This window comes from Arachis hypogaea, chromosome 19 (genome assembly GCF_003086295.3).
Source record: "Arachis hypogaea cultivar Tifrunner chromosome 19, arahy.Tifrunner.gnm2.J5K5, whole genome shotgun sequence".
NCBI classification, from domain to species: Eukaryota; Viridiplantae; Streptophyta; class Magnoliopsida; order Fabales; family Fabaceae; genus Arachis; species Arachis hypogaea.
In genome coordinates, this window is record NC_092054.1 from 1,533,010 (window position 1) to 1,559,156 (window position 26,147).

Sequence of the window (26,147 nt, forward strand, 5' to 3'; positions counted from 1 at the left end):
AAGGAACATGCTCCCTCATTCACTCACCTACTAATACCTCTTTCAATACATATATTTTATTATTAATAGTATCAATACCTATATATATTTTATATTTGAGAAAAGGATAAATTGATCCTTAAGTTTCGGTTCTCAGATATTTAAATTTTTGAGGATTTAAAAATGGGGAATACTTCAATAAAAATCTTTAAAATATTTTTTTTAAAAATGTTTTTCAATAATTAAAATTTAACACATATAATAGATTAAATCGTGTTATTTTTTGTCAAAATTTAACACACATATATATATATATATTTTAATTAGGGATATTAATATTATAATCATTTTTTATAAAAAAATATTAATTTAGACCGATTTAAAATTTAATTTATTAATTTTTTGGCTAAATTGATTTGTCCAATCTAATTTTAATAAAAATAACACAGTTTAATTAATTATATATGTTAAATTTTAATTTTTTAAAAAACATCTTTAAAAAAAGACGTTTTTAACATCTTTATGTAAGTGGCCTCCTTTAAAAATATATTTAAGTTTTCGACCTCTTCAAAATCTGGACATATTGATTCCTAAGTTTAATTTGTCAAATTTTAAAATTTTTCACGTATGCATCCAAATCAACTAAGTTAGTACAACGGGAGTCATGTTTGATTTTTCTATTGAGTCTAACAGATTTAAGTGAACATGAAGAATCAATATGTCTAGATTTTGGAAAGGTCAAGACTTAAATGTATTTTCAAATTCTTACAAATTTAAATGTCTACGAATCAAAAGATTAAAGACCTATTTATCGTTTTTTCTTTATATTTTAGACTAAATACCCAAAATGCTTATCTATATATCCAACAAATTTTAGCTCAAATGTTTTCTTCTTTAATATATTTTTTTTTCTTCCAATTCTTCTATGTCTACATATTTTGTAGTAACTACTGTTTTTTTATATCAATATTTTTTTATAATTAGTCATAGGTTTTCTTTGTTTTATTAATTAAAAGTTAATTTAATTACACAATTAATTAGTAATAATTATTTTTTATACAAGTATCAAAAGTGTTTAATATATGAATAGTATTTTTTTATTTTTATTATTCTAAAAATTCTGAGAATTATTATTCTTCTCAAATAAATTGCTTTATTTATTTGTAGTTTTCACTAAAATTTTTAATATACAATAATATTGGAAAAATAAATCTGTAAATGAATTTATTATAACAAAGTAAGTATAAAAAATATTATTATAATACAAATTAATAGAAATTCATCTCAAAGATTTTTAAATCATAAAAATCTATTAAAAATAGAAAAAAATGTTGTATAGTTTATTTTCGTTGCTGTTTATTCAAGGAAAGAAGACTTATTGACAGCGCAGAGCCGCAGAGTGGCGGCTAAACTCTAAATGATCAGATTAAGCTTAATTCCTGTTAAATAAATTAAATAATTTTTTATTTTAATAATTAGCAATAATTAATTAATTATTGAATAAGGGCCGGGGCCGCCCTACCGTGTTTGTAGAGAGAATATATGAATCTCGTGATTTAAAATTAAAGTATTTGTATTTCAAATTCAGAGTCTTATGAAATTATGAATCCACTTTTGTAATTTGGGTCAACCTACGCATTGTGATAAATAGTAAGATCAAAAATAAAATAAAGATTAAATTGATTCAACTAGTAAGATTGTTTCCAAAAATAGTCATGATTATTAATTACTACGGATTATTTCCATAGACCATAGAAGAATCTACGGTAAGTCATGATTATTTCTACAATAAAAAAGGGTTTGACTAAGACATAGTTAAGGTTACATACTTACATCTAAAAAAATGGTGAAAAGTAACAAAATTTAGATAAATTCTAATGTATCCTTTATCAAATAGCTAGAGATCATGTTACTCCTTTTTTTTTTTAATGCTATTTGTATATTAAGATTAGTCACTAAAATCAGCTACTAATGTATTTGTGTATAAATACATACATACACGATTTAATTTATTTTCAATATGAATTTATATTTTAACATATATTTTATATAAGGAGACCATTTTAATAAAGATATTAAAAATATCTTTTTTTTAAATATGTTTACACGTGTGATAATATTATTGGACATCTTTATTAAATCGGTTAATAATTTATTTTCTAATAAACCAAAACAAAATCAGTTTATTATAGTAACAATAATAAATCTGATTGTCAGCATTATAATTATTAGATCCGATTTGATCCGATCAATTTACACAATCTAAATCGAATAATGTTTAAATTTTTTGATAAAAAGACAAATATATTCCTGATTTTTGTTAAAAAAAATGATCCAGTGAGTTATGTAAATTAGTCGGTTCGACCGGATTTGATAACAATTTGGTTTATTGTTATTGTTATAAAAAAATCGATTTTATTCTAATTTGTTAAAAAATTAAAAAATAATCGATTTATTAATACATCCAATAATAATACGATACATAAGTGTCTTTACAAAAAAATATTTATGCGTCTTTATGGGAGCATCCTCCTATATATAAATAACTGACTTTAGTATACGCGTAAGATAACTTTTTTTTTTAGCAACTCTCAATTTGATAAATTAAAAAATATACAATTAATTGGTGGGAAAAGTGCATGCATGATGAATAATTTGGATGCTACTTAACACAATTCCCTTTGTTTTCTTCATCTCTTTTATCATGCAATTGCCACGTCCCACGTTCTTTCTTATATTTAATAAACATATTTTCACAAGACGAACAATAATGTCTCTTAGACACAACACATGCATGAATACAAAAGAATCTAAGTACATTGATTTTAACATGAACTATATATTTAATTTGCTATTATTATCACTTGAAAGTTGTTACAGAATATTCTTCTCCTGGCTGCTAAATATATAGTTAATTAAATATATAGTTAATTGGATTTAAAGCAGCCTTAACGGCTTAATTAATCAATCAATTATTATTTATCATTCTATAATAAAATTTATCATTAAGGTTTTTGGCCTTATATAAATGATAAGATTTAAGAGCAAAATAAACATATATATGTAATTTAAAAACTAAATCTTAGTTGGAGACTACACCCAACAACTAGACATTTTTCTTCTTTTTGAAGACATATAGTCAACAAATTTTCTGCACTTAATTACTTGATGAAGAGCTTGGATTATTGAACAAATTAAATTTTTTTTCTTTTTGAAGACTTTGTCAACAAATTTTCACCTACTACTTCTGTTGATGTTAGGAAACCATTCAGTAATAGCAATGGAAATTAGAAGACAAGTATTTAAGACTTTTTATAAAGTTGAAAGATATTGTATTAGAATAATCTTGAAGTAGTTGTTTTTATTAAAGAAAAACAATAATAAGTATGTAGAACAATATAATATTAAATGCAATTATTGTTTGAACTATTGATGTTGAGAATTTTTTTTAATATATCGAATTATATTGAGAAATTATTTTGCTATACGAGTTTATTTTTAAATTTTAATATTAAAAAAATTATATTTGAGTAGAGGATGAATGAGATAGATGGGTTAATGGATGTTTGGAAATTACAAATAAATTTAAAATCATAAGTCTTGGAGGTATGAATTCTCATAAAATAGTTCATTTTTATTAAATTGAAAATTTAATTTGTGAAAATTTTAAATTATCATAAAAATATGTAAAATTGCCACAAAAGGCAAAAAAAAAAAAAGTATGAAAGAGCTCATATTTTTCTACTTAATTAATAACCGAAAGAATTGATTATAAAGGTTAATTTGATAGTATATGTAAATTGTTGAAATAGTTACCTACAAATATGAAAATGAATTATTATAAAAATGTTATGTGTATAGTAAAATTAGTCATACTAAAAACAGTTAATTAATAAATATATGTATTATTTAATTTATTTTTAATATATATTTTATATTTATGACTGATTTTAATAATTAATTTTAATATACACCTAGAATAATTAGTTGATTATAATATAAAGGGGGGATCAATGTAGTATTAGATTTTTTTTGTCAAATGTAATAATATAAAGATTAGAATAATATAAGCTGAAATAAATGAATGTAATATTAAAATAAAATATTAAATGGAATTAATGCAATTTACATATATATTTTTAGTATATCTTACATCATATGATTAACAAAAATGAACGTATATAATGAATTGAAAAGGAGAGAAGCCTTGATGACATAATTACTATTGAGCACCTAATTATTTAAAACATTATTATGACTAGCTAATTTTCTTAAAATAAATATAGGTTAATTATTTGTTGAAGAAATCACATGAATCTTTCTATATCATATATTTAACATTATTCTTTCACGCGGGATAATTAAAATTCTAAAGTACTCAAAAAAGAAAAAACTCTAATATCAAGTCAACCCTCTTAAAAAGTATAAATTGTTTTCGTTGAAAGTTATCCACTCAAACAAGTTAAAAACTCATACACGCTGCATGCTTAATAGTTAATACATCGAAATCTTTTTATTGTTTTTAACAACGTGAAAAGCATTTTTTTTTATTTTAGGATAATAGGATGTTAATTGTTGAACATGCAAATATATACGCTAAGCAATTTTGTGCCACAAAACTTTTCACACTCGTTTTCAAACAATAACTAATTAATTAGCATGTATATAATTTCAATTTGTCCCTTTTCAACTATACTTTAATAAACTTCGAAGGGGTGAATTTTTAATCATTTTTAAACGAAAATGGTTATAAAAATTCAACATTTTTTATAGAGAAAAAGATAAATAGGTCTCTGACCTTTTGCTTCGCGGATATTTTCGTCTCTGACTATTGAAAAATACTTTTAAGTCTTTGACCTTCACAAAACTTGGACAGATCAGTCCCTGACGGAGGCATTTGGACGGAGGGACTGATCCGTCCAAGTTTTGTGAAGGTCATGGACTTAAAAGTATTTTTCAATTATCAGGGACAAAAATGTCCGCGAGACAAAAGGTCAGGAACCTATTTGTCCTTTTTTCTTTTTTATATATAACTGAAAAGTACTAAAACCGTGCTTTTAAAAAAAAATTAACTTTGAATAATAGAAAATGAACATTTTCACATTTTTATCATAGCATTTTTCCAAAATAAAAGTAAAAAAAAAAAAAAAAAATAGCTTTTTCACCCCACCACCAAACCTTTTTCTTTAGAGTAAATATCTTTTTTGGTTTCTATCTTTTTTAAAAATTGACAAGCTGTTACCTAACATTTAGAAAATGACAAATCGGCCCTGTCTATTTCTTCCATTAGACACATCGATTCTTTTGTAGCCAATAGACAAAGATTGATGTGTCTAACGGAAGAAATAAATATGGATCGATTTGTCTAACGGAAGGGTTGATGTGTCTAATGGAAGAAATATACATGAACCGATTTATTATTTTTTAAACGTTGAGGGACGACTTGTCAATTTTCAAAAAGAATAGTAACAAAAAGGATATTTACTCTTTTTTATTGTTATTTATTTATTTATTGTTACACTATAAACCACACACAATTTGTCATTAGGAAGAAAGAACCAAAAAACACAATTACTTGTCATTTGACTCATTTCTGTGTCTATAACAACCTCATATTCAATGAAGGGCTTAGATTTACCAAAAATAATGTCCGTTGATCTAAATATTTGTGATGGTGTAGATGGGAAAGGAATCATGAGTTCTTGATTATTCTCTTTCACTCAAGTGGGAAACTACAAATATGCTTGGGTTTGGTGTATAGTGCATTGAAATTGAAGTTGAAATTCAACACAAAAAGTACAAGTGTACAACCATATATATACTAATTAAGATTCAAGTATTCAACCACCACAAACCATTCATTAGGAAGCTTCTTTCCTTCTTTCAATTAAGTCCACATCAACATTATATTATTTACATGAGTGTGTAAAAAGTAAAAAGAAAGAAATAATTAAAGAAGAGCATCTAGAATATCCATCCATACACCACTACAAGATGGAAAAACCACTATCGATAATTGCTTTCGGAAAGTTAGTGAAAGGCACTTTAATTTGAGAAATATTTTTATGATTGTTTATTTCATCTGTGTTTAATTAATAGCACCTGTTATATATTTAAGTCTTTTTATTAATTAAGTTGAATTAAATTTAATATTAATAAAAATTAAATATAAATAATATTATTTCAAATTTTATATATAATTTAATTAAATTTAATTCATAAAAAAACTTAAATAGATAATACAGATGATGAAATGTAGCTTTCACTTCAAATGTAATTTATATTTTATATACTAAGATGATGTTACTGTTAGTCTTAGTCTTATATGACACCATTATATCCCCCCACCCCAACAAAAGACACATATATTATATATGACTTAATCATATATTATAGATGACTTCATTTTTTTTTGTGCTTGGTCACAACAACACTTTAATTGAAAGACATATTTCAATTTACTCTTTTTTTTTCTAAAATAGTTAACTATGAGTTTTCAAAATTTAATTTGGTATAAAATATCGAAAATATTTAATAAAAAAATATTAGCTAAAATTTATTATTTTTAGTTTTATTTAATATACTATGTAATAAATAAATATTAAATAAAATAAGTGTAGATTGTTTTTTTTATATTTTTTAACATTATCGATTTAAAAATACTAGACAATAATAATGTTAATTAATTTCCCCTCTACTAATAACCTTATTTAATGAATGGAAGAAAGTGAGTGACTGAGTGAGTGAAAAGAGAAAATATCAAAATAAGTATATATAATAAGCTATGATGCACGGACACTGACACGTACACGAGACACGACACGACACGGGACACGTCGACACGCATATTTTAAAATCTTATAAGACATGGGGACACGCATACATATAAAATATAAAGTATTTTTTTAAATAAATCGTAATGATATTTTAATATTTTATTGATATTAAAATATAAATTAGTTTTTTAATGATTTTAATGTCTTATTTTAATTATATCAAGTATTTAAAATATCTTTTTATTTTAATAAATAATAATATATTCTATATCTAAATTTATTTCAAGAATATATGTTAAAAATAAGACTGGACACGCTGACACGTGATAGTATTTAATTAGATGTGTCCAAGTATGTTCGGAAAAAATTTTTTTATTTTTTATTAAGACACGATTAGACACAGTAGACACGTGTGTCAGACGAGTATCAGTGAGTGTCGTGTCCGAAATGTGTCTAACATGCGGACACGACAACTCATCGAAGTGTCCGTGCTTCATAGATAATAAGAACATAATAATAATTAATAAGAATAGTAACATGAATATGATGGGAAAATAAGAAGTCAACCAATAAAAGAGAGATAACAACGACCGTCCAAAAATAGTGTTACCTTAAATTCAAAGATTTCACTAGTGTTCAAAATTCAACCTTCTTAAACATCATGATATATGGTACAATATACATGGCGAGACTTCATTTGTAGCACATAATATTATTGTCAAAGTGTTGGTAAAGTTTAGTTTTATACAAATATGTATCACGAGATTATTTCAAAAATTCTAAGACTTCAATTCTTCTCTTGGCACAATCATTATCATTTTTAGAAACTAATGGTATGATGGGTTGAATTATATTTCACCTAACACCGACACAACTTTTATTCAATCAAAGCGAAATTGGAATTTCCTTGCATTGCATTGAAACTTTCATTAGCATGAACGTACTCTATGTTTTCAAAGAATTTCTTTTCTATTTTTAAACCATGTGTATAGACACTAAAATAGATATAGTAATATCAATTTAAAAAAAATTACGTGTGTTTTCAATTTATACTTATTTAATTATATAATATTAACCAGGAAGGAATTTACTCTATCAGTAAGTAAAGCTAATATGTTAATAAAAAATGTTATTTGTATACTAAAACCAGCTATTAAAATTAGTCACTAATATATTTGTATATAAATATCTATATGGTTTAATTTATTTTCAATATGTATTTATATTCTGACATGTATTTTATATTAGTGGCTGATTTTAGTGACTGATTTTGATGTACACGTAACATATTCATATGTTAATTCATCGTCAACACACTTATTTAAACTGTATTAATTATTAGGTGTCTCAATCTAAGCATATTAAAAAATATATATAATTTAATTTTAATACACTATCAGTGATGTTCATACCTGGTCCAAATAGCCCGGGCCCAAGTAAGCCAAAAAAGTTCAATTCAGAGGTTGGCTTTCACCACTTATCCGATCTCATCAAAAGAGGTCGGACTCGACATAAGCTCCTCCCCAAAAAGGTCAGGTTCGACATGAGCTGGCAGATAACGCTTATTCAAATAAGTAAATACCCCCTAAAATCTCTCTTCCACTTCTAGAAGTGATATCTCAACCACCCTAAGATAAAGGGACAGTTATCTACCTTCAGAAGTGGAACTACTCCAACAGTGGTTATTAGATCATCACCTATAAATACACTTACACACTTAGGTAAAGCTAAGGTCCAATACTCTTTAAACCTGCTTACCCCCTTACTAACTTAGGCATCAGAGTGTTTTCACAGGTATCACCCCCTATTCCTTCAAACATACAACTCGGACGGCGGCTCCCGAATGTAAACAAGTCAGAGACCACCTTCCACTGACGTTTGAGCCAATCCTTCAAGTCCAATCTATCTATCTATCTATCTATCTCAGGTTACCTACGTAACAAGTGTAATATAATTTTACACATATATTCAGTTATATAACACTATATTTATAAAAATAACTATCTTTTGTATTGATCATATTAATGGTCATCTAAAAAAAATAAATATAATTATATAACTGTGTAAAACATATATATATATATATATATATATATAATTGATGTACTTAAAGAGTCACGTATAATTTTTCAAAGTTGGTTGGGGAGTGTTTTGTTGTCATATGGGACCATTATGTTTGCCTTTGTAACTATATATACCTTCCAAATTTTCAGTTTCTAATCTTCTATAGTAGGGGTTGACTAAGGTCAAATTCCCATTTTATTTTATTTATTTATTTTAAAAGAAGATGACAATTTTGCAAATGACAACCCTTACTCAAGAAAGTAATTTCATCCATTATTTAAGAAACGTTTAATAATGATCATGCAAAAGATTTAATTATTCTACAAATCCCTATGTTTTGAGTCATTAAACTCCTATAATATTTTTAATTTTTAATTATAACCTATATCAACTTTTAATTCATTAAACTTTCACATCAACCAATCCCTACATAATACTACAATGTCAAACACAACCATTTATTCAATTCAATTAAAGTACTACAATGTCAAACACAACCATTTATTCAATTCAATTAAAGAGTTTAAATCATTGATAATTAACCAATCCCTACATAATACTACAATGTCAAACACAACCATTTATTCAATTCAATTAAAGAGTTTAAATCATTGATAATTGCTCCAAAAACTTTATTATTATTTTTCCTAGTAAGACTAGGATTAAAAAATTTTAAATAATAAAAATCTAGCTGAAAAATTAGGTCAAAATATAAATATTTCCAAACTAAGAATAAATGACTATTTGTATCTATAAAAGATGAAAATGCTGACATATGTACCCACATTAAATCGAAATTAAATTTGTACCCACGTAAGATGCTTTCCATGTGACAAAAGTACCCTGTCTTTAGAGGGTTGGAGTGCCACGTAGGGTACTTTTGTCACACGGAGGACATCTTGCGTGGGTACAAATTTAGTTTCAATCTAGTGTGGGTACATATATCAGCGTATTCATCTTTTATGGGTACAAATTGCCATTTATTCTCCAAACTAATTAACCTAATTAACCTTTAAGAAATAAGCCTATACTTCCTTCCAAAACAAACCCTTGAAGCATAAATAGTAGACATCATCATACTATACACATAAAAACATGTTTACATAAACCTCCCTCAAAATATGCTTAAACTATCTGGTTAGCAAGGTTAGTTCTTGAGATTGAATAAGAAGCAAAAAGAGATTTAACTTACAAATTTTACATAAACACAGCTAGCTACATTATATCACATTAAGGCTTGTAACATTTTCTTGGCACATTTCCTACTTCAAAATTCAAGCATCTTGCGCTTCTTTCTGAGCTCGGAACCCATCTTTGATCGCTTGGCTTTTGTGTTCCCGGCCGGCGGATGGTCCGGGGCATCATCAGCCGGACTCGATTTGTCGAGTGCAGACAGAATCACTGATTTTACAGATTTCGATTTCGAGGTGCCGGCACAAGGTCTTCCCCTATTTGATCCATTAGAGTATTTCAGTAAGGATACAAATGAAGGAATGCTCCTTTTGTTAATCCCAAGTTGACTAACCTGGCTTTTTTAGAGTTGACTTTTACACCCTTTGCCAACTCCAACTTTGATATCTCATTGTTGTTCATTTGTGTTCTGCACATTACAATAACTTCAACAGAATAAGCTTAAGATATCAGGATTCAAATAACATAATGAAGAGATGTTACATCAACAATAATCACAAAGCATCTAAGTTCACAAAGTCGTAGGAGCGAGAGCGCAACCGCATTATGCTAGCTTCCCTTCAGGAAACAGTATACCAGATATGAAGCACGGACACTGACACGAGATACATAGACGATACCAAGACACAACAACATTAAGAACATACCATATATCTATACAAATTTGCTAAAATAATTAACATAAAACACAACTTATAACTAAAAGAGAAATGTAATCATGTGATACTCTAAATAAGTTTAAAAACTAGTATGAAAAATAATAAAGTATAGCTAGAAATATGTAAAAGTATCCATGAAGTATCTAACACGACGAGTCTCTACTACAGATTCAACAGACCGGATTATACTTACGTATCCGATGCCTCGGCGAGTCTCTGAAGAGCAAGTCCTTGTACCTGGTAGCATAATGTAACTATGCATGTATTAAATTGATGAAATCAAACATGTCGAAAAATAACTGAAAAAGGCACTGAAGCTTTATACACACCTCTGCAGAAGCAGCCATCCATTTCTCCTTTTTAAGGTTTAATCTTTCGGTTTCTCCATCGGTATACAAAACCTATTTAAAAGTCATAGCAAAGATATAATCATGTCATCGAGCGTTAATTGCAAACAAAATCTATCAATTTCAGTGAACATTCATTGAGGTTTAAAGAATAACAAGCATAGTGGATTCCAAAGAAGCACATGGAAAATTGCCAATGTATAAAGCTCACATCTGCAAAGAAGATGCATCAACAAAGAAAATAAGACCAATCGCAACCATCTCACCGTGTGCCTTTTTTTGACAGGATCATAAGATTCAACAACCCCCTCATAAAACCTGAAGAAAAGAATTTTATAAGAGCATCAATTATATGTATGGAAAATAAGAGAGCTTAGTGAAGAAGCTAAGAGCTAGTAAGAAAAGGAATGATATTGCACACAACAATTACACCCTCCTTTTGTATAGTGTCTTCTTTTTCCATCAACAATAAACTGTATTTTTTCACTATCCATAGGAACTCCATGCCGAAGCCTTCGATAATTAATAGCATTTTTTGCTCTAAGTATTAGCATTATCCTAAATTGATAGTTCACAAGCATGGACATACTACAGCATCATATACCATCATAACTGCTGAGATGGAAGAGAGGATAGAGATTGCATGAATTTCATGTTTTCCCAAATTCTAAATTCAAATTAATATAATTACATAGTATCTATTCAGATTCTAAAAAAACAGAAATAAAGGCCACAGTTGGTAAGAAGACTGAAATACGTACGTTTTGTCCGCTGGCCACCAGACCATGATCTTATTACCAGGCAATGGTTCGACAAGGTCAACTGTTTTCGATTCCTGAAGTAAAAAAGAATATAACAGCAATTGACAGGAGATGAATAAGGAAACTTTGTTTTTTGTTAACACTGAAATAAGTTTATGATTCAAACTATGATGACTAATATCATTAACTAATGGTATGGAGCCAGGAAGAAATTTTTGTTGCTGGTATTCAGCAATGTTAGTAATTGTTGGAACTGGCACATATCCTTAATGAGTGTCGCTTTTTAAGGATCTTCCAGGACCAGGTTATGGCAAAAAAGAATATCAGGGTATAAAAGTTGAAGGAAATGGGACACCTCAAGACTTTTTAATGGGAAAAAAAAAAAAAAAAGAAACTGAAATTTCAATTACTCCACTAGATTTCAATTACATGCATTTACCTTTCCTTTGGCATGCCTTCTTGTCAGCCTTGTTTGAGGGGTTTTTTCAACTCCATTTAATGTTTTACTTGCAAATCCTGTAATTAGCTCCTATAAAGTGGAGACAAGATGATCCCCCGAAAAGAGAAAATATCTTAGGTTGGATATTATACTAGAATATTGTATTTTGTTATACAAGAATGTAAAAAAAGGCTAAGGCTATATTAGTGAAAGTCTTTATCGTTTCAATGTCACTCATTTTTTAATTAGGTCTTTATAGTTAAAACTTGTAATCAGATTAGTATATTCTATACGCGTTACATATATCTAATCAAGTGCCTATATCATAGAAGCATATCTTAACAAGATCCTTGAGTTTAAAATTTTGTAATCAAGCTCATGTAATAGTCATGGATGATAAATTACCATTTTCCTGAAAATTTTTGTACAGCATAAGATCTTGATTACGAAATTTTTACACGAGAAGGATTTGGTTGAAAAATATTAGCATAGTATAAGGACTTTAGTCCAATATAAGAGCTTACTTTAAAATGTTTAAACTGTAAGCATCACATTGAAAAAATGTTTAGAATACTAGCAATACCTCATCAGCAGACGATTTGTCGAGATCCTTATTAGCAGTAGATTTAAGCTTCTTCCTTTTCTTAGCTTCTTTTTGGGATGGGGGTTTGTCCTCTTCTCTATTTTCCACCTCAACATTTACAGCAGACTTTTGTTTCTGATCATCTTCACAAGGAACCTTAGGTTCCATCCCAACAACTACTGATTTGGGAGCCGCAGCATTTTTCTTATCACTCTTCATAGTGAATTTGATTTTCCTAATTGAAGTATGAGGTTTTACTTCAGAATCTTTCCTTACTTCAGATTCCTTTTTCAACTTATCATTAGGAGATTCTGAAAAATTTCGCTCTGGCTGAGGACTTGAATTGTCTTTCATTGACTTTGACAAACAATTTGGATCAACATCTTGATTCCCTGTGCTAACTTTTTTCCTTGGTCGGCCCCTTTTCCGGCGGCTTCCATCAGGTAAGTTAGGATTTGGTGAAGGAGCACTAACATCAATATTATTATCAGTTTTTGTTTCGGAAGCTAAAACTTTATGTCCTTCACAGGTATCTTTGTGCTTTGATGGCACATTTTCCTTGCCGGAAGCAGGATTCTCATTCGGTGAAGAATCTCGGCTAACATTGCGAGTCTTTTTGGATTGAACAGGTTGTGGAGTGTTCTCTTTTTCCAGCTGAGAAGCTTGAGCTTCGCTTGCAGTTTCAGGCTTTGACTGCATTTCATCATTTTGGGATGTAGGATCCTCAGGAAGCAGAGAAACAGAGCTGCTATTACCATTCTTTTTAGATGAAGTCAGTTTTCGAGTTTTCTTTCCTGAACGAATCCAGGAATGGTCATAGCCTTCCTCAGCATTCATTAAAGAATTAGGCTTACGACCCCTCTTAATCGACCTGGTATTTGGATGAGTTTCTGATCTTGATTCCTTAACAGCATCTAAATTTCCTGCTTCTGAATTGGCCTGTGTGTCACTACTTTTGGAGTTTTTAGTATGATCAGGATGTGGTTTCCGTTTTGAACCGGACTCTTTGATAATTTGATCATCCATGGTAGAACCATGGGCACTTATTATATTTAAATTTGTTTCTTCTATAATCTCGGCACCTCTCTCACAAGTAATATCTGGTTTGAGCCCCTTGTTCACCTGATTAAGAATAAGGTTTCATGCTTTCATTATTTAGTATTGAATTAATGTTGATTGATTAATGAATCAAGTGCTGGTAGAAAACAAAAATTCAAGAATTGAATAATTTATTGAAAAGGGACAGGATAATTACGTCAGAGAGCTGTTCAACCGCATCTTTGGCTGCATCAATCTTAGTTGTTGTGGTTGCTGGTTGTTCTTCTGCATCAATCTGAGCTGTTACTGTTGTTGGTTGTTCTTCTGCATCAATCTGACTTGTTACCGTTGTTGGTTGTTCCTCTGCATCAATCTGACTTGTTACCGTTGTTGGTTGTTCCTCTGCATCAATCTCAGTTGTTGCCGTTGTTGCTTGTTCGTCTGCATCTTTGGGTACATCAGGCTCATTCTCGACAGCTTGAACCTGAAGCATGCAACAAAACCAATTCCAACTTCAATTTACCTCAACTTGTTGCAGCAAGAGGACAAATATGAACAGTGCAAATGTGACATTGTGGTGGTTTGTTTACTACTTGAGTTTCAAGCATATGCTTTTTGAGAAAGAAAATGACTCTTCTTATGTTTCCAATACATTGCATCACAAACACAGTTCATATTGTAATTTTTAGTTTATTGGGGAGTATTGCATGGAACAAGTAAGACACACCACTTCCTTATTGTGTTCGTTTGAGTGATCGTGTCGGGAGGATTCAGATTCATTCTGGCAAATAGAAGTTACAATTTGCGCATACTCATTGAGAGCTCTGCCTGAGGACTCCACTGCTCTCAAAAGATAAGGCTTAAGCTTAACCGAACTGTTGGTAACTACTTACTCTGCCAGTGACCAAGAAGTAGGAGAAATTGTCTGGGAAAAATAAAATAAATCTCATTTGTCAAGTTAAATAAAAGAGTGAAAATAAAAAAATTATACGAGATGAAATTGACATATTGCACTAATATTACCTGATTTTCTTTTCTTAAACTATCTAATAGAGGTCTAAGAAGGTCTGCCGAAACTTCATCACTTTCATCCAATACCAGAGTCATTATTAATTCCATGGAATCAATTACATCTTGCAGATGGTTCGACCTTTAAATTAAGCAAACAATATCTTGAGTTAGTAATAATCCAATTGCAAAGGAACCCTTAAAGGTGTGACAGGAATAGGTTGTGAAGGTTCTAACATCCAACCTTACAATTCTCAAGAAATGTTGAAACATCTCAATAATCAAGTTATCACACTCAAGGTCCAGCATGACCAAGCATAGTCTGATCTTTGCGACATTATCGAGTATCGAGAGCACCTTTTCATAATAATGGCCAGATATATCAGATAATTTATCGAAAGCTGCCACCATTAAGTTGAATATTTCCTGCTCACACGAAAAGGAAAGATTTCGTGTGGTTACAAAAAAAAAGTCTTGATATAGTTTATAGTATTCAGCATGCCTGAGTTGTTTGAATGAAAAATGACAATTGCATCAGACTAAAATCAATCAGTACCTTCATCTGTTCATCGTCGTAAGGGGTATCCGGGGCTGTAATTCTTGTAATCTCAGCAATGCAAGATGTAACCGAAATCTTAACATCCTCATCTGTGTGCCTTAGAAGTTCATCAGAAATCAATGCTTTCATGGAAGGTACAAGTGCTTCCTGAATTGGCTCACTTGGTAATTGATTGACTGTTGATAGTATCAGGTCCAGATTCTGAAAGTTACAAAGCCAAAAACCAATAATGAAATCAGTTTACATGGCAATGGAACACTTTTTGTGATAGTGTTGTCTAAATTTGTTCTGAACTTGGGAAAAAAATCATTGTGATCAATGACTATATTCCGAATTCACATCATTACTCAAATCCACTTGGTTTTTCCAACTAGCATAAATTAAACCTCTGCTATTAAGCATCTACATTTCGGTGCATAGTGAGTCATTTGAAATCTCAAAGGTCAAACATTGAACCTCCAAAGGAGTTTTGGAAGAAGAAAACACCCACTTTGGGTTAACCCATTACAGATTAACCCCATCAAATCTTAAGGGCAAATGCTAGTTAAATAAAAACCAATCATACTAATGATGATTTTCAATTTCTTTTGTAAACTATCAAGAATTTGCATGTACTAATCCTTTTGATGTTAGAACTCCCAAACACACACACACACACATACACAAATGTTCAAATTGTGAGATAGACAGATAATTACAACAAAAACAAGAACTCACACCAGAAACTAAAATTCCAATCAACAAGCAATCATTCAGCTTAACAAGGAATCCATGATCAATTAAGAAAACAAAATAAAACTCATGACACAAAAACAAACCAGAAACAGAAACATATATAGATATTTCAGGAAAAGGGAAGAGAAGACATTACATCAAGCAGTTCAAGAAGCTCATCAACAGGAACATTGCATCTGAGAAGCTTCCTCCCGACATGTTTAAGCTTCTTCACAGTATCACTCTCACCCAGATTTTCAGTCTCATTAGTGGATGCCATTCTCTTTGTGATCACAAAATACAAAGTCACTGAAAAACAGTAACTGGGATGGTCAAATTTATAGCCCTAAGCTATCAAATCAAATTAACACAGCTCAGGGGTTTGTAGCAAAGTGTTTGACATGCAACCGAAAAGAAAAAACACAAACACAAACACGTACACATAACACGCAAAAAAGAAACAGTTTTTGATTTCGCCCATGTCTTTATATGTGTTTAGAGTTTCTGGGTTTGAAATCCCATAAACTACAGTTTACAAGGATTTGAAAAAAAAAAAAAAAAAAACAAACTTTTTATTGTGGTTAGTGGTTACTTCAAAAAAAAAATCATAAAAGGGTCATTTTCTTTTCTATAATTGCAACCTTTTAATGCTTTTATTGAATCTTTTTTTGGGGGTAATTGACTATTGAGGCTAGTGATGACTGGTGAGTTGATGAACCATGAAAGTCTTGAACTTGAACCATGGTTTGGTCATTATCATGGAATTACAACTTTGCCCTTATTGTTAATTTCAACACCTGTTGAGCATAACAGTTGCTTTTGGTTGATGCAATCTGTTGTGCTGACACAACTACAATTTTGGAACTAATGTGTGCAACATGGATTGGTTTTGTCTTTTGTGCAATAATTCAAACTCAAAATATGAAGAAATTGTTACATTTTAGCTTAAGAAAACACTTCTGAGGATATGATGCAAGTATGTATCATTGATAGGCAAATGCAGAAGGGTAAATATGTCAATGAACATAAGCTTTTGCTAGTGAAAAATCACAAGTATTATTTTATCCAAAGTAATCTTGTTTGAGTTAGATAGGATCAATCGTACTTCAAAGTTCTAGATTCTAAATGTTAACATAGGACTTTAACCTGAAACTTTTAGTTAAACTAGCACAATCGTTGATTAACTGAACTATGAGCTTGCAAGTAGGGATGGCAGCGGGTAGAGTGGGGGCGGAAACGGGTATATCTTTCTGCTCTCCGTTTTCGTCCTTAGATTTGTTTTTCATTTTTGTTTCGATTTTTGTCGTGAGAAAATATTGTTCTTTATCTCCATTTTTCTAGGACCTCATTTTTTGTGAGAATTTTATTTTCTATCTCTTTATATTAATAATTTATATTAAAATTTTAATAAAAAATAAAAAATATAAAAAATTACAATATTATTATAACATATTAATAAAGTATTATCTAAGATTAAAAGTCCAAAAATATAAAATAATACACCATACAAGTGGAGAGAAAAGACCGGAAATATAAGACTGTACAATGTTAGATTGTTAGTGTTATAGAAAGAAATGAGGACATTTTTTAAAGGATAAAGTATTAAATTGGTTTCTTACGTTTGAGCGTAATTTTGTTTTAGTTCTTAAGGTTTAAAGTGTCCTATTTGAATCCAAAAAAGTTTAATTTGGCTTCAATGTAGTCTCATCGTGAGGTCAAAGTTAAATAATTAACGAAATGTTCTACATAACAGCAGTACAAGAATAAGGTGGATAATCTAAAAAAAGAAGTACAAGCTCCATAGGCACAAAATCAACTGTGGATGCATCAATACAGTTATTTATCATTCTCCTTAGTTCTATAGAAAATATTTCATTTAAATTGTAAGAAAAATGATAAATAAATGTATTGATGTATCCACTGTTGATTTGTATCTTTTGAGCTTGTACTTATTCTCCATATTATCGGCGTTGTTCTTGTACTGCTGTCATGTAGGACATTTCGTTAATTATTTAACTTTGACCTCACGGTGTGACTACATTGAAACTAAATGAAACTTTCTTGGATTCAAATAGGACACTTTAAAACTTAAGAATCAAAACAGGATTATGCCCAAATGTAGGGGACTAATTTAGTATTTTACCCTTTTTTAAATTAGGATTAGGTTTTTCAATATATGTATATTATATGAAATGACTAAAAAATTTACATTAAAAATAAATTATTAAGAATATTTAAATAAATTTAATAATTCGATATTAGCAGGGACGGGGCAGGAATTCCCGCTCGAATCCATGCGCCTATTTCGAAAGAATTTTACCCCATCTTTATTCCCATGAAAAAAATTCTCGGCCTTCGTATCTCTATTTGGAGCAGTTTCCACAGAGATTTCACGTTTCAGGAAATTTTGCCATCCCTACTTGCAAGTGTTAATAAACATGATGATAAAAACTATCAAATTTTCTGATTTAACATTGTGATGAAATAACATTGTACAAATCAAAAAGAGAAATATTTTATAGAAAAGAAAAATTACGAGCATTTTATAGACAATACTTAGAATTGATAACAAGAAGTTGTTAGTCAACTTATTAGTTATAATAATAAATAATTAATAATTTGTGTATGAAACTTAATAGTTGTTTCAATTTTTTAAGTTGTAGTCCAATTCTTAAGACTTCCAATATAAATTTTATTTTATGTTATCAGTTAATACTTATATTGTTATTATAATTTACCACTTTAATAGTTTAATTCTACCCATACAAGTAGTAAGTAAGAACAACATAAAAAACAATTTTAATTGCAATGTCAATATTAATCTCAGCCTAAATTTGTCTTCACCAAAAGAAAAATAATACAACATATGTTACAATGTTACATTACATTATATGTATTGCTTGGGCTATCGATCGTCTATATAAGCTTTTTTACATTATGTGTATATAATATTTTTTGTAGATAATAATTATTAATCATAAAGGTTAAAACAGATACAACCATAACTTCATATGTGTAGATATTTTCAATTCAAAATAAAAATGACAATGAGAATTTAGTACCACACACGAGGGTGGGAGTGTGAGACCACCCACACGATACCAACTAGATTCATGGGCGTCCAGTGAACACTATCATTCACATACATGAAGGGAAAAAACAAAAAGAATTAAGAACATCTATATAAAAGAAATTTATCAGGACTAGCAGGTGATTCGGAATTAATAAAGAATTCAATAGCGATTTAGTGATTTACTTTTGTTTTTTGCATTTTATACCTTGCAATTTCGAAACATCGACAATTCATTACGTACTTGTTCTGAGAAAACAATATTGGAAATTTAAAACTCTATATTCAGCTCTGTGGAAAAAGGGGCACAAAAGAGTAAGAGTGACAGAAAATAACTTTAGACTACAAAAATATCGTTCAATCTAAGTGTTAAAAATTAGTCTATCCAAAACTTAGTACCGTAGGCAAAAAAAACAGTACATTATAAAATTATATTTTTAAAGGATTACCCTCTAATATTAATTTCCCTTGATCGATTCATTAACTGCAAGTGCAAAAGAAGTATGTAAATAAATTAAAAGTAAAAGCAATGGGTAATGCAACATAGTCAAACTTTAAATAATCAAAATCTCTAAAATAGATACTCCAGCTACATTGCAAAATTCATTATCATGAAACAAGTCCCAAATGAAGCCAAACACAAAACTATGTATCATGTGCAACTCATTGAGCTTTCACATGCTGAAGGACAACGTTATAAGCTTCATGTTCCTCGCCAAAGTCCTGCGGAGATTATAGAAAAACAATTATTAAATCAAAGCAAGAAGCCATAGCAAATCTTTTACTTTCATGAAAGCAAACCCAAACATGATATCAAACATTGAAATTTCTATGTTCATACCTTCACAACAACACAAGAGCAGCCAGTCACCTTCCTGGCTTTTCCTTCTGAATCAATCTTGCACAACTGCACGGAGGACCAACAGAATTAATCAAGAGAAGACTTGAAAAGAGGGTAGAAATAAAAAACTGACAGAATTTAGTGTTGTACAAAATAATGAAAGTAAAACAATTTTGCATCGGTGACACTTACACCAGCCCACTCTCCAAGGGTCTTTGCACTTGGAACTGTCAGCAGGCTAACATTGTGCTCAGCACAAAGGGCCTTGACAAGTTTGACATAGTCGGGTTGGTCGCAGTCCTCTGCGAGAACAACAAGCTGTGCGGTGCGCTTCTCAATAACCTTAGCACCCTCATGAAGGCCACGTGCAAGACCACCATAAGCAAGTGACTTCCTGAGCACAAGCTGTAAGGCAGTCATAATATCCATTGGCTCACCAATGGCGGGAGCTGCTGGCTCAGCTGCCACAACTGGGGCTTCTTCACTGCAAATAAAAAATACCATAAGAATGGGTATAAGCAGTATAATTACTATGTTGCTCAAGAAATACAAAATCTACAACCTACAACTATCAATAAACATCAAACTACATAAGACTAGCATAATAATGTGGAGATTTCAAGACAATTCTCTATAAGGGATCTAGCTAAATTGATAGAACTACAGAATCATGAAACTTAATGATAAAAAAACCCTTAACTACGTAAATTCTTAATTTGAACCAAATAACTATGCTTCCTTGTTAATGTAATCATTATAATGTAATGCATATAATTGTCAAAATATCCGGAGAGCTTTCAAGCCAATTCACTAAGTTGGATTGACAGAAATACAGTGATGATAACATAAAGAATAACTAGTTCATCCTATATTCAATAGTGACAATGTAATTCGTAAACGAAACAAAATCATGATAGCTATTTTCCTAAACGAATCTCTAGTCCTATAAAATTGTCATAACGAATAATCATACTTTTTATTTTGAAAAAAATGAAAGTAAAAAGTAGAACATACCCTGACATCTTTGATGATAGCTAAAAAGAACAAGCTCTCCTTCACTGCACAGAAGGAAAAAAAAGACAAACACAATATACAGGAAATCAGATCTCGTGCTATGAAGCAACATTCAGAAACTCTAAATAGAAAATAACAAATATATTTTGGTAATTTCGGTATTAACATTGAAACTAGAAGCAAGTGATCCGAACCCTAGCAAAAAGCTCATACCAAAAATCGAAACTACAGAACAGAATGCGAGAGAGAGAGAGAGAGAGAGAGAGAGGAATACATAGAAGACGATGAAGCCGCCGAAAAGGGTCGCAGGGAGTGTGAGATAACTTAACGAGGCATAGAGCAGAGAAGAAGGGTTCTTATATTCCAAAAACCCTAATCACTTACCACTCTTATTTTATTTTTTTGGGTTGCGTTGGGCCTGTTATTGGGTATTTACATTCTATAATTTGGACTTTAATGTGCATCGGCCCAACAAAAATTTGTCGTATGGTTTTTCCAAAAAATGTTTGGTGATCTGAACGGTGAGATACTGAGATGTAAAGCCACGAAGGTCCAATATTTACATGTACTAACTAGTGTATGTTCCCGTATTTTGTACGGGATAATACATAAAATTATATAAAAAAATTTATTAAAAAATTAAATAATATATAGTAATTATTATAAATATTTTACAAAGTTATAATTAAAATCAAACTCTGAGAATTTTTAATATTAAAATATTAAAAATAATTAGTATTTGTCTTTATCAATTTGAGTTTGTTAAGTAATCATCTCACTCGTCCGCTTAAACAACTATTAGGAGTTCGAATCTCGCCTTGTGTATATAGCAATCCATTGGCTAGCGATAAACCCTTAATAAATGGAGTATTAATACGTGGTTAGACTTAGCAGGAGTTTCCAAATACGCGGGTATCCAATCCGTCCATACACGAATGGAGAGGGTAATAACTTGACCCGAGTCGGGGCAGATTTTGCTCAGGACAAGGTATGGTCGGGTTTAGGGTGTACCTGCCCCGGATATATACATAATACATATAAACACTTTTTAGGAATTAGGATTTGCCTCACATCACAGATTCAGTGATTCATAACTTCAATCTATACTCTATAGCCATGCAAGATAAACTCAGTCATCCTCACCCAGAATCTTCTTCTTCTCGACTTCTTCACAAAAAACCGCATAGCTCCCATCATCCTTGTTGCTTAGTCCATCGCCATCTACCCCTTCACAACTCCCATGTTCCTTTATAGCAAGGGACGGACCTACGTTTAATACCACAAATTTTTTTTTTTAAATTAATATTTATATACATATATACCACTTATTATATTATATTTGTCTCAAAATAAAATATAAATAGTTCTTTTGTATTTTATGTTAAAAAATATTTTGTTAAACTTAACACATAATAATTATATTGTTAAATTTGATTTAGTATGAAAAATAAATAAATAAACTCAAAAAATAGTGATAATTAATTTTATTATATTAGTTAATTAATTAATAATTAAATTAAAACTTAGTTTTCTAATTAAATACAACTTAAATTATTAGTGATTTTTTAAAAATTGTCTAAGATGAAAAAATATATTATCTATATATTAATATATTGTAATTATTTTGGTTAAAAAATTTATTCATACTATAAAAATTATAATAGGTAGATTTGACAATTAAATATGAGATAATAAAAAGTAAAATAATTGTTTAAAAATATATATAAAAAAATAATATTTAGTCATGTTAAAAATTAAAAAAAATCCTTATAAATATTTTTTATTTTAAATATTATACTATGTGTATGAAATTATATTTTTATTATTTTAAATATTATAATAATGATTGTGTGTATATTTCTAGTTCTTATCAATATGTATTAGATAGTTCTAATTTTAAATTTTGAATATATCTAAACTAATTTGGATTGATCAAGTAATCAACTTAGTCGTCCGCTTAAGTAAGTATTGATGGTTCGAATTCCGTCTCGTATGTATAGCAACTCGTTGCGGGCCAATTATAGATTCTTAAATGAAATTCAAATTCATGACAGATTAGTTCTTAACTTGTTGAGTATCGTGGGAAGCAAAAAAAAAATATCTATACCTAAATTTTATTATATTTTTGCCTCCATTACTAAATTTTTCTGGGTCCGTCACTGTTCACAGCTCATGTCATCATCGCTGCTCATCCCGTTACCGTCGCTGTTGAGCCCGTCGCCACCTTTCTCCTACCGAGTCCCTTTTCTCTAGGTAAATCTGAATCTGTTAAGTTCTTCTCTTCTTCTTCCACAGACTCATCACTTAGTCGCCGTCGTAATGAGTCCGGATGTTGCCATTGCAATTTCATCTGAGTCTGTCACCGAATAAAATAGAATTTTTATTCAAGTTAAAAATAGACATGTATGAAATCATTTTTGCATGTAATTTCTGAATTTTCTCATCCAAATATGATCTATATGGTTGAGTATTTTAGTATGGGATTATCGTGGTTTTGTTGCGACACTAATGTGATAAAAGTTTTAGTAATTTCATAACTAATATATGAGATAGACCAGATTATTAAAGTAATAATAAGAGAAATAACATTCAGATTTGCGCGTAAAATTTATAAGAGGCGATTATCTCAAGAAAATATATATTTATAACCGAAGTAGAAGATTGTTAGGAAATTATTATTTCTTAATATATTTATGGACAATACATATATTAATTATAATCGCAAATTAAGTAATTTCACATTAAATGACTTATATAACAGTGATCTCATTTATTGTCATAAATGTTGAATTAAATAAGTCATTATTACTTTTGATTTGGATAAATGAGATTAAAATCATAGATACTATTTTATTTGAGTTTTATGGTTTAATGAGTGTCACACTCAAATATAAATAATGACTTTAGGATTTTGGTCTTCAAGACATCAAACTTGTCTTGGTAGCTCTTTTCCCACAGTAAAATTGTGATTCAACCCTCTCAGAAATACAGAAGGTTTTGGTTGACGAAGATCAAAGAACCACAAGAGCCAAGCTCTCTGATCTCAATCATACTCTCGAATGAAGAGACGCTTTCGCGCTCTTAGTTATATTTTTTAATGCTTTAACATGGATGATCTTGAGGTTGAGAAATCCTAAAATTTTCTACTAAAATAGAAATTTTATTCAATCAAATGATAATAAATAATTTTATTGAATTAAATTATATTAATGTGATCATTGGATGATAAAGAATGCTAAATAAATAAATAAATAATATTTTAAGAGTAGAAATATTAAATTGTTATTTCAATTTACTTTTTTAAACAATGATAATAAATATCTTAAATTAATTAAATTTTTACAAAAATTATACACCTAAAACTATTTCATTTTTTCAAAAATATTTTGAAAATACAATGGTTCAATGAGAGGTTGACTATTGATAATTGAATATAATATTTTTAAATTCGTATTTTTAATAAAAAAATGTACTTAGTTCTATCCATCCTAAATAATTCTATATTCACTATTACTTATCCATCTAAATAATTTTAACATTGATAGAATATTATTTTTAGGTGCAAAAAATTTAAAATATATTTATTTTATTTCAAAAATTAATATTCATATTTAACTTAGAATTCCAACAAATATGACAAAAATATTATATTTTTTAGTTAAAAAATTAAAGTAAAATATCTATAAATATATTTTTGTGCTTTAGCTTTAGATTTTTTAAAAAAATTTGGCAAGTTAATGGAATCAAATCATATTTCTATATAACATATGTAAAAATGTATATTACACATATAAATAAAAAAAATTAGGTATAGTCAGAACAAATACATAAATTAAAATAAAATTTAGAAAAATAAGAACCAATAAAATATTGAAGGAAAGAAATATAAATAGAAGAGAAACAAAATTATTAGACAGAAGAGAAATAATTTAATAAATTTTATGTGTATATAAAAGAAGAATAAAAAAGAGTTATAGAGTACCTTATTTAGTTTAGCAAGATTTATGGGAATAAACACATAGAATAAGAGAATAAAAAATAATAACAAAAAGAAGCTAAACATCTGAATTAATATAAAAAATAAAAAATAATAAAATAATGATAATCTATCATAATCTTAATCTTTTAATATAATTAATTAATAACAATATAATTAGTCTACCATAATCTTAATCTAATCTTTTAATATAATTAATTTTAATTAAATAATCAAATAAATTGAATATAAATATGTCTAATCTAATCGTATAAAGAAATAGTAAATTTTCTATAATTAAACATATTATATATATATATATATATATATATATATATATATATATATTGGTAATAAAATATCACTTTAAAATGAAATTATTATTATTAATGACATATACATATTAAAATAATATTAATACATTAAAAGAAAAATATTATTATAATAAAAAATTGCAAGAATTAAAATAACTGAAATTTATTAATTTTAATTAGTTAAATTAGCATAAAATAAGAAAGAGATGATTAATCAGATTAAATAAATTAAAAAATATTACTGAACAAAGTAAATGTCACAATAATTATATTACTAATTGAAAAAAAATCAATTTAATAAATTCAAATTTTTATTAAAAATAGACAATTAAAGATCGTCAATGAATAAAAATAAATAGGATATAATACATTAAAGAATAATTTTGGTAGTATAAATAATAAAATTAAATTATTATATACAATTTTTACTTTTTAACTTATTATGATTGAAGTTAACATTAATGGTAAAAAACTAATTTTAAATAGTCCCAATTTGTATTTTACAACATAATTAAAGCACAATTCATAATTTTTTATTTTGTGATTAATCAATATTTTTTAAATTTTTTGGTTAAGTCTTCTGTATTTTATGATTGATAAATTTTTTCTACAAACACAAATTTATGATGAATTATTACAATTATAATTAATTAAAAAAATAAAGAAAAAAAATTATAAAAAAAATCAAATAAAAGATAAAAAATAGAGTAAACATTTATTTTGAAACTAAAAATTTGTTAATTGTGCTAGAAATTCTAAAAATTTGTATCTTATTATATAATCAATTTTGTTACTCACTTTAACTTTATTATTC

The 26,147-nt window shown here is 28.6% G+C and overlaps 2 protein-coding genes across 5 annotated transcripts; both read right to left on the minus strand.

Annotated features, from left to right (window-relative positions):
• Window positions 1–9,869: 9,869 nt before the first annotated feature.
• On the minus strand, window positions 9,870–14,762 carry LOC112775878 (uncharacterized). Of its 4 annotated transcripts, none has more exons than XR_011877160.1 (10): window positions 14,565–14,762; window positions 14,055–14,321; window positions 12,800–13,921; window positions 12,217–12,306; window positions 11,778–11,851; window positions 11,283–11,334; window positions 10,999–11,070; window positions 10,863–10,906; window positions 10,345–10,435; window positions 9,870–10,267 (listed from the first exon to the last, which is right to left on the minus strand). XR_011877160.1 is itself a non-coding variant. In XM_072227078.1 (10 exons), the coding sequence occupies exons 3-10, from the start codon at window positions 13,823–13,825 to the stop codon at window positions 10,087–10,089; spliced, it is 1,614 nt and encodes a 537-aa protein (XP_072083179.1). In that variant the 5' UTR covers window positions 13,826–13,921; window positions 14,055–14,321; window positions 14,565–14,762; the 3' UTR covers window positions 9,870–10,086. The 4 variants fall into 4 exon arrangements, 1 of the variants encoding a protein (XP_072083179.1); XR_011877161.1 differs by having other exon boundaries at window positions 10,345–10,419; window positions 11,228–11,334; XR_011877162.1 differs by having other exon boundaries at window positions 11,228–11,334.
• Window positions 14,763–19,722: 4,960 nt separating this feature from the next.
• On the minus strand, window positions 19,723–21,428 carry LOC112775298 (small ribosomal subunit protein eS12). The gene is made up of 5 exons (XM_025818851.2): window positions 21,318–21,428; window positions 21,044–21,087; window positions 20,222–20,513; window positions 20,030–20,095; window positions 19,723–19,911 (listed from the first exon to the last, which is right to left on the minus strand). The coding sequence occupies exons 2-5, from the start codon at window positions 21,049–21,051 to the stop codon at window positions 19,852–19,854; spliced, it is 426 nt and encodes a 141-aa protein (XP_025674636.1). The 5' UTR covers window positions 21,052–21,087; window positions 21,318–21,428; the 3' UTR covers window positions 19,723–19,851.
• Between the last annotated feature and the right edge of the window lie 4,719 nt (window positions 21,429–26,147).

Bases quoted from the DNA above. Each gene is read 5' to 3' on its own strand.
- LOC112775298 (XM_025818851.2), bottom strand. The intron at 20,096-20,221 runs GTAAGTGTCACC...TCCTCCGTGCAG, and splicing joins CCCTTGGAGAGTGGGCTGGT to TTGTGCAAGATTGATTCAGA. The intron at 19,912-20,029 runs GTATGAACATAG...TAATCTCCGCAG, and splicing joins GCTCTTGTGTTGTTGTGAAG to GACTTTGGCGAGGAACATGA.
- LOC112775878 (XM_072227078.1), bottom strand. From the start codon at position 13,825: ATGGATGATCAAATTATCAAAGAGTCCGGTTCAAAACGGAAACCACAT. The intron at 11,335-11,777 runs GTACGTATTTCA...TCTTTTCTTCAG, and splicing joins TGGTGGCCAGCGGACAAAAC to GTTTTATGAGGGGGTTGTTG. The intron at 10,268-10,344 runs GTTAGTCAACTT...TGGATCAAATAG, and splicing joins GTCAACTCTAAAAAAGCCAG to GGGAAGACCTTGTGCCGGCA.